General features: G+C 32.8%; 1 protein-coding gene across 4 annotated transcripts in view; it reads left to right on the forward strand.

Moving 5' to 3' along the window:
* The window catches only part of ABCA13 (ATP binding cassette subfamily A member 13), a 446251-nt gene that overhangs the window by 81507 nt on the left and 351616 nt on the right, over positions 1-13128 (forward strand). For all 4 annotated transcript variants that reach the window (XM_035253372.3, XM_078342412.1, XM_035253370.3 and 1 more), the window contains 2 exons: positions 5233-5347; positions 8002-12777. In XM_035253372.3, coding sequence (XP_035109263.3) covers positions 5233-5347; positions 8002-12777 — 4891 coding nt within the window. The remainder of the gene's footprint in view (positions 1-5232; positions 5348-8001; positions 12778-13128) is intronic.

Below are 13128 nucleotides of genomic sequence, written 5' to 3' on the forward strand. Positions count from 1 at the left end.
ATGATTGTAAAATGCCTAGCACAGTTTATAGGTACACGCAATATTATTACCGTTTTCTTCCTCACCAAAATGAATGTCAAAATTTTGAGGCATTGCAACCAATGGCCAGGGAATTTGATATGGAAGATTTTATTTATTTATGTATTTTGTTTAAAAATTATTTGATACTGTTTGACTTTTTAAAAATTTTTAATTTTTATGGGTACATAGTAGGTGTGTATATTTTTGAGTTACGTGACATATTTTCATACAGGCATGCAATGTGTAGTGACCACATCAGTGTTGACATATACATATATCCATAAAACTGTCATCACAATTAAGACAGTGAACATCTTCATCACTCCCAACAGCTTCCTCTGTACAGTCAATTTTGGCCCCCTGCCTGTCACCAGCCACCATTGCTCTGCTTTCTGTCACTATATTTGAGTTTTTATTTTTTAGAGATTTTTATAAATGGAAATATGCAATATGTCCTTTTTTGTCTAACTTATTTTACTTAGCATAATGAGCATTAATTAGTTTGAGATTCATTCATGTTGTAGTATGTTCATTCCTTTGATCACTGAGTACTATTCCATCACATGGATGTATCACAGTTTGTCAGTCCATTCATGCAATTCACAGTTGGGTTGCTTACTCTTTCTGGCTATTACAAGTAAAGCTGCTGTAAACATTCACATACAAGTCTTGCTTGGAAATATACTTTCTTTTTTCAAAATTGAAATGGTTTGATTATGTGGTAGTTGTATGCTTAGCCTTTTACAAAACTCACAAACTGTTTTTTAAAGTTATTGTACCATTTTACACTCCCATTAGCAGTTCATGAGAGTCAAAATACTTCCACTTCCTTGCCAACACTTGGTATGATCAGTCTTTTAAATTTCAATCATTCTAATAAGTTTGTAGTGGTAGGCTACTATGGATTTAATTTGTTTATATGAGTATTAATTTTGAACACCTATCTTTTCATGGACTTATATGCCACCTGTATTTTTGTTCATAAATTGTTTATTCAAATCTTTCCTATTTTTTAAATCGAGTTATTTATTATTTAGTTTATAATTTTCCTGCATATACAGAATACAAAGTCTTTATCAGACATACGCTTTGTGAATATTCCTCTCAGTCTCTGGATTGTCTTTTCATTCTTCTAAACAAAGTAATCCAGGAGCAGAATTATAATTTTGATGATGTCTTGTTTATCTTTGTGTTTTTTTTTAATAGATCCTGCTTTTGATGTTGTAGCTAAGAAAGCTTTGCTAACTCACGAGTTGCAGAGATTTTTGCCTATATTTTTTTCCGTAAGTTTAATAGATTTAGGTCCTAAATTTAGGTCTATAATTCATTTTGTGATAATTTTTGTATGTGGTGTAGGCATATACTGAAGTTTATTATGATTACTTTTGCAATCAGAATGGGGACCTGTTGCTCCAGAAAAATTACTTATAAAGGCTATTCTTTCTCCATTGCATTACTTTTGTACCTTTGTCAAAAAGTAGTTGTATAAATATGTGGGTCTTTTTCTGGACTCTTCATTTTATCCCAGTGATCTATTCGTGTATCTTTATACCAATATTGACTATCTTGGTTATCATAGCTTTATAGCAAGGCTTAAATTCAGGTAGTATTAGAACTTAAACTTTTTTTTTTATATTTTTTTTTAGCTATTCTAGGTCATTTGCCTTTCCATATGAATTTTAAAATCTGCTTGTTGATTCCTCAAAATTCTGCTGGAATTTTAACTAGGGTTGAATTGAATCAATAGATGAATGAAGGGAGAACTAACTTTTAAATTATTTTCAGTGTTCTAGCTCGTGGTATATCACTCCATTTATTTTGTCTTCTTTGTTTTTTCTTAACAAAGCCTTGTAGTTTTCATTGTAAAAATTTTTCTCATCTTTTGTCACATTTATCCCTATGAATTTAATACTTTTAATGCTTTTATAAATGGTTTGGTTCTTAAAAATTTCAATCTTCAGTAATTTTCCATATAAATGTATATATAAATATATATTTCATTTTGATATATTCATCTTGTATCCTGCAAACTTGCTAAATTTTCTTTTTAGTTTTTTATAGATTTCATCAGATTGTCTGTGAATCATGTTACCTGTGAATAAAGATGGTTCAATTGTTTTGTATGTCTTTTATTTACTTTATTCATTGTTATTATACTGGCTATAACCTCTAGTACGAAATGGAATAGAAATGATGAAAGGTAACATCTTTGGCTTTTCCTTGATCCTGGAAGAGGAGCATTTAATCTTTGGCAATTGAGTATAACGTTAGCTATGGGTTTTCATAGATACCTCTAACTGGGTTAAGGAAGTTTTCTTTTATTTCTAGTTTGGCAAAAGTTTTTAATCAGGAATAGTTGTCAGATTTGTCAAATATTTTTCTGCATCTATTGAGATGATTTTTCTTTTTAATTTTTTGAATTTAGTTTTTCTTTTAAGTTTTAGTCATATAGTAAATTGCATTGATTGTTTTAAATGTTAAATTAACCTTGCATAACTGAGATGACCTCCACTTGATCAAGATATATTGCCTTTTTATCTGTTACTGGATTTAATTTGTTAACATTTTCTTTAATGTTTTGTATCAGTTTTTATGAAGGACAGTGGTCTTTAGTAGCGTTTTCTTAATTTGTTTTTGTCTTCTATTGAGAGGTGATCATAACCTCATAGAATGAGTTCAGAAATATTCTCTTATTTTCAATTTTCTGGAAGAGTTTGTGTTGGATGGGTATTATTTCTCACTTAAATGGTTGGTAGAATTCACTAATGAAGCCATCTAGGCTTTTGGGGTTCTTTATTAGAACATATTTAATTACAAATTCAATTTTTAAAAAATGGGTTAGGGCTATTCAAGTTGTTCAATTCATTATCATAAGGGTTTTTAAAAAACTGTTCTATTATTATTATTCTGTTCTATTATTATTCTCTTAATTTGTATAGAATCTGTGGTAAAAGCACCATTCTCATAGTTGATATTACTAATTTGTGGCTTTTTTTCTTGATCACTCTGCCTAGAGGCTTATCAGTCTTGTTATTGATCTTCTCAAACAACCAGCCTTTGATTTCATTCATTTTTCTCTAATGTTTTTATTTTTATTTCCTTAATTTCCACTCTTCTTTCTTTATTCTACTTAGTTTTGGTTTAATTGATTCATCTAATTGCTTTACATGGAAGTTGAGTTTATCAATTTAAGACTATTTTCTTTTCTAATGTAGGAGTTTAGTGGTATACATTTTCCCCTAAATACTTTTTTTTAGAGGCATCCCACAAATACTCAAATGTTGTACTTTCATTTTCATTCAGTCCAAAGTACTTTCTATGTTTCCTTTTGATTTCTTTTTTCATCTATGAGTTGTTTAGGAGTGATATTTTTCAAATATTTGGGATTTTCAAGACATGTTTCTGTTATTGATTTCCAGTTTAATTTCATTTTAATCACTGAACATTCTTGGTGTGCCTTTAATCCTGTCAAGTTTATTGGGACTTGTTTTATGGCCTGGAATATGATCTATCTTGATAAATGCTCCATATGCACTGGAGAAGAATAGATATTATTGTTGTCTTTGGGTGGCATTTTTTTTATAAACAGCAATTACATCAAGTCGTTTAATAGTGTTCAAATCTTCTGAATCCTTACTGCTATTTTGTCTTGAGCAGCATTGAAATCTCTTGACTCTAATTGTACATCTATTCCTTCTTAGATTTTTATTAGTTTTTGTTTCATGTGTTGTGAAGCTCTGTTGTAATATTCACAAACATTTAAGAATTAATTATATATTTTTGACTGATACTTTTATCATCATGAAATAATAATTATGTTATCCGCTGAAATCTACTTTGTCTGATAGCTTTCTTTTGATTCGTGTTAGGGTGGTATGCCTTTTCCATCCTTTTACTTGTAACTTGTTTATGTCCTTATGTTTCAAGTGTATTTCTTACATGTAGCATACAATTGGATCTTGTTTTATTCAGTCTTTCAAATTTTGCATCTTTTGAGCATGTGAATTATATATTAGGTTGGTGCAAAAGAAATTGCTTTTAAATAAATTTGACATACTTTTAAAGGCAAAAACTGCAATTACTTTTGCATCAACCTAATAGTATGAACTAAAAACATAAACCATTTTATGTGATTAATGTTCCTTTCTGCTAGGTCTACCATTGCTGTCATTTTTGATTGATTAGTTATTCTCTTCATTATGGGTCATATTTATCTGCCTCTTTATATGTCTGGTAGTTTTTTATTGGATTCCAAATATTACAAATTTCAACCTTGTTTTGTGCTAATTATTTTTGCATGCTTATAAATAATCTTTAAACAAATTGCTTGAAGTAACTTGATTCTTTAAGATCTTGTTTTTAAGATTTGTTAGGCAGGACTGGCAAAATGCTTAGTCTGATTGTAAATACTTCCCACTCCTGAAGTAAGACCTCTTTTTTTGTACTGTACTCAATGACTAATGAATTATGGCTTATTTCAATCTGACTGATGGAAACAGAGTATATACCTGGTCCTGACCACCAGACACTTACCAGGCACCCCTACCACACTGGGCTAATTTTTGTATTTTTTGTAGAGATGGGGTTTCACCATGTTGGCCAGGCTAGTCTCGAACTTCTGGCCTCAGGTGATCCACCTTCCTTGGCCTCCCAAAGTGCTGGGATTACAGGCGTGAGCTACCGTGCCCAGCCACTTTTAATTCTTTTGGGTAGGTTTTTCCCTGGTCTCAGTCGTTTCCTCAAATGCATGTGTTGATTATTACTCATCTGCATAGTAGAGAGAAACACACTGTTAATTTCCTTGTCTTGTGCAGCCTTCTCTGGTACTCCATCCTGTGATTTCTAGCTGTCTTTCAGAGTTTAAGCTTTTTCCCATCTTAGCATTTCTACTGGGCTCTGGCTCAGTTTCTCCTTCTTGTGCCATGGCCTGGACTCTGTCTTAAACCTGTGAGCAGGGATAATCATGGGTCTCGCCCCATTGTTTACTATCTTTCACGGTTCAGTGTCTTACATTGCTCAGTAGTCAGTGATTGGTTCATCTTGTCAGGAAGCACAAGTCAAATTGGAAAGATTCCCAATCGTCCTTTCTTTTTCTTTTCTTTTCCCACATTTTCGATTGTATTAGGTGAACTACTTTAGCATTTTTCACTTTATTAGATTTGTGTGTTATACCCAGCTTATAATTAATGCAGGAAATGTCTTTCTATTTAGCTCTTTCTGAGGAATCTCCTTGTTACGAAGAAAACATGGATTGGAAAATCATCAGTGATAATTATTTTCAATTTTTGAATAACTTATTCAATTCTCCAATAACTTCCATATCTAGGTAAGTTATCAGAATTTAACTTCCAGGTCTTGATTTAATTATCATCTGAAGATAATCAAAACCTAATTACAGAATGTGCACTCTTTAAAATTTACGAGTCTGATTTAGGTATTGACACAATCTTTCATATGAGTTGTTCAATAAATATTTCTTTAATAGAATGTGAGTCAAGTTTCAAGATGTTTAATAGAATGTATGACTCAATGGATTTTGAAAGGAAATACAGATTGTAGTAAGAAGGTTTTCTTTCAATAATAACATGATTTATAATAGATGCTCCAAAAGTAAAGTATTTGTTTTTGAAAAATTGTCTTATCTAGTTGCCTAGAGTTTAGACAGGAAATCAATACTATAGATTCTGGTATTTTCCGAGACTCTTGGGAGAGAGAAGTGGTCTTTGGAACTAAATTTTGCTGACTATTTTCTACTCTCCTATTTCAGTCCACATATCGAAATGCAGATTTTTATGTATGGTTATGAATAGTGTGTTTAGTTTAAAGGTACACTCTATTATTTGTGTGGTGTGTTAGAAGATGATGGGAGACTACAGCACTAACTGTCAAACTTGAGCATGGATTAAATCTGTGAAGACTGCTAAAAATTTTAATGCCTGCACCTTGCCCCAGACATGAACTCCTACTCTGTGTAAAGGACTCAGGTTTCTATATATTTCACACATTCTATAGGTGGTTTTGGTGGATACCAAAGTTTGAGAACCATTCTTCTATATCTGTCTAAAATGGAGATTAGTCATTCATACGGGACTTCTTAAGCTCAACTATTAGTAGGAACAAGGAAAGGACAATGGGATGGACCCTCTGGAGAATCAGTTCCTTGCCTATATCAGATGTTGAATTCTTTTCTAAAAGCCTCAAAAACTTAATAGCCCTGGAAAAACAGCACAAAACTAGTCTGTATGTGCACAAGAACACATTTAATTTCTTATTTGTAGACCCATAGCAGTTGGCAGTGTCTTTCATGATAGACATTAGATAATTAGATGTTGATTTAATGAATGAAATATTCTTGAACATTAAGTGCAATTTATATTAAGAAAGCTGAACCTGAAATGAGAAAACCTGGGTCTTGTGCTAGTCATGCCACATAATAACAGCTGAATCTGCCAATGGAAAAAATAAAGTTTCTTTTTTCATCAAATGAAAATAATGATGTATACTCAAAAGGCTGTTGTAGGAATTAGCCAAGATTGTGGTTGTGAAAGTGCTTTATAAACTGTAAAGTAATATTAAAATATGCAGCAATAATACTATTAGTAGTACTACTGTTATTTCCATTTGTTATTCTATTGCTACTCCATAACCTCTCAGTTCCCCATACAAATAAAGATAGTTTTATATTCCTCTCTATCAAGGCACAATGACTTGTATAGCAATTACGCATTTCTTTCCAAGAAGGGCTTAATTTAGGCAAGGTTTATGCTGAATTCTTAATAAAACTGTCCCTCTGGGATTTTTTCCCCCAGGAATTATTTCTAGCAGCCATTCTGTCCTGAAAGTAACGACTAACTAAATTAAGCCTATATTTTTGTGTGGTGTGCTCAGGTCTCAGCTCTCAGAGAGGAAAACAGCATTCTTGCCTTTGATAGGTCTTGTCTGCTGTATGTCAGAGAATGTGTTATACAACAGGAGCACAGGGTTAAAAAACTTAGGAAGTAATTTACTCTTTAAGGCATTAATAGCCAGTAAAGGTAAAAAATTTTTTACCCACAATTCTGAATTCTTACAAAGTCTGAAAATAGATGCTTTTTTTTGTGGTTGACATCAGAACTCGTTCAGCAGAGATTTAGCATGAACTGATGTGAAGCAGTTTCAAATGTATTATCCTACACTATGAGATCATTCACAGGTATCACTCCTGAAGTGTTAATATGTTGATGATCAGGGCTGCCCAGCCCTTACTGAGATGCATGAGTAGATATCTGATATCTGTAGCATGCTATGTTTTTAAAGGATGAACGTCCTGAATTTCGAAACACGTATAACCCCAAGAATGTCAAAAGTGGACTTGTAACTTCTGAGTTAGTAGAAGTTAGTTCTGCAAGTGTGGATTTCTATTACAATAGGGGACTTAAGTGTCTGAGTTGCTCTTCTGAGAACTCTGTATTTTAAAATTAAACACCTGGAGATAAATTACCCCATATATAATAATGAGTTTATAACAGTAGGATGTATATAGTAATGTTGAAAGAACACTGGAATTGCCTTCCAGGAAAGGGAATCCCACACCTTCCTTAAGCCATACAGGCATGGTTTCTAATGCATTCCACTATTTGTGCTGCCTTTATAGGCCAAGACATTTTGAGATGGAATTAAATCCTAAGATTCTTCTGTCATAAACAGCACATTTATCTTTAATAATCATACATATTATTGTTACATATGCCAGGGGAAAATAATTGAGAATGAATTCTTTTTGGTGGTAGGAAATATTTTAAGCTAAATGTATACAGCTTCATTGTGGATTTTTAAAACATTTTCAAATGCTCACATTAGTTTAATTTCTGTTGGGAAACATACTGTCTATTAAATGTTTCATTTATGTTTTACTATCAATAAATGAGTATTAACTTGGAAACCTGATAAATCGAATTTATTTTTCTATCTAATATTAAAATAATTCTATTAATATTACAGGGCTTTAAATTTCACAAAGCAACTTCTAATGATGGAAAAGAAGTTGCACACCCTTGAGGATGAACAAATGAACTTTCTTTTATCATTTGTGGAATTTTTTGAGAAATTATTGTTGCCTCATCTTTTTGACTCCTCCATCGTTCCCAATTTCCATAACCTCCCATCTCTCACAGAAGATATTCTGAATATAAGCTATTTGTGGACAAATCATTTAAAAAGTGTAGAGAGAGACCCACCTGCCAATGATGCTCAGAAACTCTTGGAATTTGGCAAAGAAGTGATTGGGAAAATGCAAACTCTCGGAAGTCACTGGATAAGGAAGGAACCAAAAAATCTTTTAAGATTTATGGAATTAATACTTTCTGAAATTGATCCCAAATTACTAGAATTATGGCTCTATGGCATTTCAAAAGAAAAAAGAGATACATTGGAAAACTTGTTTACACTTTTAAATTTTTCTGTCCCAGAAAATGAGATTCTGACTACAAGTTTTAACTTTTCCCAGTTGTTTCATTCAGATTGGCCTCAATCACCAGCTGTGAACATAGATTTTGTATTTTTAAGTGAGACTATAATAAATAGTCTCTCTGAATTTGGATTTTTGGAGCATGAACAGGTCTCAGAAGCTTTGAACACAGTCTATGCTATGAAAAATGCATCTGATCTTTTCTCAGCCCTTTCTGAACCTCAAAAACAAGAAGTTGATAAAATGTTGACTCACGTATACCTAAATGTCTTCAAGGACAAGGATTCAGCTTTACTTCTGCAAATTTATTCTTCATTTTACGAATATATTCATGAATTCTCGAATATTCAGAGTAGAGGTTCTTTGCTAAATTTCCTCACACAAATCTCAAAACACATTTTGGATATCATAAAACAATTTAATTTTCAAAACATCAGTAAAGCATTTACATTTTTATTTAAGACAGCAGAGGTTCTTGAGGGAATTTCTAATGCATCTTATTGTCAGCAATTCCTTTCAATTTTCAACTTTTTGGAGCTTCAAGCCCAATCCTTCATGTCTACAGAGGGCCAAGAACTTGAAGTGATCCACACTACTTTGACAGGCCTCAAACAGCTGTTCATAACTGATGAAGATTTTCGTATTTCTTTATTTCAATATGTGGGCCAATTCTTCAACAGTTCAGTAGAAGCCCTATTGGATAATGAATGCTTCATTTCGGACAATAAACACGTTTCTTCCGTGAATTATTCAAGAAGTGAAGAGTCTTCATTTGTTCTTCCATTGGCACAACTTTTTTCAAACCTCTCAGCAAATGTCAGTGCATTCAACAAGTTTGTATCCATTCACTGTACCGTTTCATGGCTTCAAATGTGGACTGAAGTCTGGGAAAGCATATCTCAGTTATTTAAGTTTGACATGAATGTTTTCACATCTCTTCATGATTGTGTCACTCTACTTTTGGATGAATTGGAAAATGTTGTGAAAATCTCTAAAAGCTGTCAGGGAATATTTCCCATCCATAATGTTGCTAGACTCATACTAAATTTGTTTAAAAATGTAACTCAAGCCAATGACTTCCATGATTGGAAGGACTTCCTGGATCTCAGGGATTTTTTGGTAGCTTTAGGCAATGCATTAGTTTCAGTAAAAAAACTTAACTTGGAGCAAGTGGAGAAATCCCTTTTTACCGTGGAAACTGCCCTGCATCAGTTAAAGACATTTCCATTAAACACAAGTAGAAGCAGAGAGTTTTTTAATTCTCTGCTCGAAGTTTTCATTGAACTTAGCAATATCTCAGAATATATAGATAGAAATGCAGGTTGGATAAATCATTTTCTTTCAAATAATCTCACAAATTATGAAGAAAAATTAGAAAATATCATCACTGAGATAAGGGAAGCAATATTATTTCTTAGAAATGTATCACATGATCGAGGTTTGTTTTCCTGTGCTGACATTTTCCAAAATGTTACTGAGTTTATTTTAGAAGATGGCTCTTTATACGCAAATACCTCACAGAGAATGTTACGTATTCTGGCCATGTTAAACTCCACATTTTCCTCTGAGAACACAGTTAGCAGGCTGAAAGGATGCATTGTGTGGATAGATGTCATAAAACATTTGTATTTGGTGTCTAACACAAGTTTTTCACAAGGCTATCTTCAAAATACTTTGGAGAATTTCAGAGATATGGAAAACAAAATGAACTCTATATTGAAAATTTTAAGTTGGGTGTTAAATATAAAAAAATCTCTTTGTTCATCAAATGACTCAAACATAAATTGTGTAAACATTTACTTAAAAGATGTAACTGACTTTCTAAATATTGTACTTACCACAGTCTTTAAAAAAGAGAAGATACCTGAATTTGAGATTTTATTAGCTCTTTTAAATGATTCCACAAAGCAAGTAAGGATGAGTATCAACAACCTAACAACGGACTTTGATTTTGCACCTCAATCTAATTGGAAATATTTTAATGAATTAATTCTAAGACCAATAGAAATGTCAGATGAAATTCCTAACCAGTTTCAAAATATTTGGCTGCATTTAGTAACACTGGGGACAGAATTTCAGAAGCTTGTAAAAGGTATTTACTCTAACATTCTGGAAAACAATTCCTCTTCTAAAACTGAAAACTTGTTAAACATATTTGCTATCAGTCCAAAAGAAAAAGATGTAAACAGAGTAGGCAATTCTATTTATCACTTAGCTAGTTACCTTGCCTTCAACTTATCTCATGAGCTCCAAAATTCACCAAAAATAATTTCACCTGAAATAATGAGAGCTATGGGTCTTGGTATTCAACTGATGAGGGATGTGTTCAACTCCTTAATGCCTGCAGTTCGTCACACTAGTCCACAAAATACAGGTTATATGCAAGTTTTGAAGAAGGTAACTTTTGTCATGCGTACTCTTAAGAAGGCGGACATAGACCGTTTAGTGGATCAGCTTCAACGAGTTAGTGCGAGCCTAATAGATTTCTTTAAGAATGTCAGTAGTGTGGGAACTGGCGATTTAGGGGTCAACTTGCTTGTTGGTTTGATAGAAAAATTTATAGACAGCTCACATTCTTGGAATGTTAATCACCTGCTGCAGCTCTCGCGCCTGCTTCCTAAAGATGATGTAGATGCTGTGGTAAATGTGTACTACATGCTTCCTCAGGCTGTAAAGCTCCTGCAGGGAGTACTTAGTAAAAACATCACTGAAGGCCTCAAGGATGTCTACAGCTTCACACTCCTTCATGGCATAACCATTTCAAACATCACCAAGGAAGACTTTGCAATTGTGATAAAAATTCTTTTGAATATTATTGAATTAATATCAGATAAACCAGATATTATTTCAGAGGCTTTAACTTGTTTTCCTGTGGTTTGGTGCTGGAATCATACCAATTCTGGATTTCAGCAGAATTCAAAGGTAGACCCCTGCAATGTCCATGGGCTCATGTCTTCTTCCTTTTATGACAGAGTGGCTAGTATACTTGATCATCTCCACCTCTCTCCCCAAGGTGACAATTCACCGTGTTCAAACGAAAGCTCCCAAATGGAAGTAACTAGGAAAGTGATCTGTGTAATTCATGAATTAGTGGACTGGAATTCTTTTCTGCTGGAGCTCTCTGAAATCTTCCATGCTGACATTTCTCTTGTGAAAACTGTGCAGAAATTTTGGCATAAGATATTACCATTTGTCCCACTTTCAGTAAATCAAACTATGGAAAACATCTCTGAACTTTGTCCTGGTGGTTCCATAAAGCAAGTTGCTTTGCAAATCATAGAAAAACTTAAAAATGTCAACTTTACCAAAGTTACATCAGGTGAAAATATTCTTGACAAACTAGCTAGTTTAGACAAGATCCTTAACATTAATGAAGACACAGAGACATCTCTTCAGAATATTATTTCCTCAAATTTGGAAAGGACAATACAATTGATTTCTGAAGATTGGAGCCTAGAAAAAAGTACTCATGATCTACTCTCTTCATTAATGATGTTTCTGAATGCAAATCTCACAGGTAGCAGCTTAGAAGCATTATCAACTTTTATTGAAAAAAGTGAAACAACTTACAACTTTGAAGAACTATGGCCCGAGTTTCAACAAACCATGAAAGATCTAACCCAAGATTTTAGAGTCAGACACCTGATTTCTGAAATGAACAAAGAAATCAAAAGTATAAATTCAGTGGTTGTTCAAAACATAACTTTGCAACTTGCCCATTTCCTGGAAATTTTGGATTCACCGTCATTGAAGACATTAGAAATTATTGAAGATTTTCTATTGGTCACAAAAAACTGGCTTCAGGAATATGGAAATGAGGATTACTCCAGAATGATAGAAACATTATTCATTTCTATAACCAATGAGAGTTCAATTAAAGATATAGCTTTGCTAACCAAAGCTATTACTACTTTTTTGGGCTCTTTAAAAAATATTTCTAGAGAAGGCAGTTTTGATGTTGCCTTTCTTACTCATCTGTTAAACCAAGAACAAGTGACTAATTTCTCTGTTGTTCAGTTGCTTTTTGAAAACATAGTAATTAGTTCAGTCAATAGTATAGCTGGGAACTCTCAAGAAGCAGCTTGGAACTTAAGTGATACTGACCTTCAGATAATGAATTTCATTAACCTTATCTTGAACCATATGCAATCAGAAACAAGTAGGAAAACAGTTCTCCCTCTGAGAAGCATAGTAGATTTCATGAAACAGCTTTTGAAAACATTCTTCTCCCTTTTGCTAAAGAAAGATTCTGAGAATAAAATATCCTTTCTGCTGAAAGATTTCCACAAAGATGTTATTGCCGAGATGAGGTAAGTCTGCTTTTGCTTTGTGTAGTATATGCAGTCTCTCAAACTACTTTATTTTCTGTAATATAGACATGTTAATAGCAGTATTTGTATCTAATACCTTTGAAAGATCTTTGGTGAGTCTTAATATTTTATCGAAATGTCAAGGTTAAATAATTTTGATTACTGTCATCTAACTAGTAAACTTACAAACCCAGCCTATGGTAATTAATCACATATTATTATTCTTACATTTTTAGATTATGAAAACACTTATGAATCCTATTTTACATGGATCTGAAAAATTAGTTTTCATACCTGTACATGTATATACAGCATTGCCATAATTTGAATTGCTAAACTATCACCAACTAG

This window comes from Callithrix jacchus, chromosome 11 (genome assembly GCF_049354715.1).
Source record: "Callithrix jacchus isolate 240 chromosome 11, calJac240_pri, whole genome shotgun sequence".
Classification (NCBI taxonomy): Eukaryota; Metazoa; Chordata; class Mammalia; order Primates; family Cebidae; genus Callithrix; species Callithrix jacchus.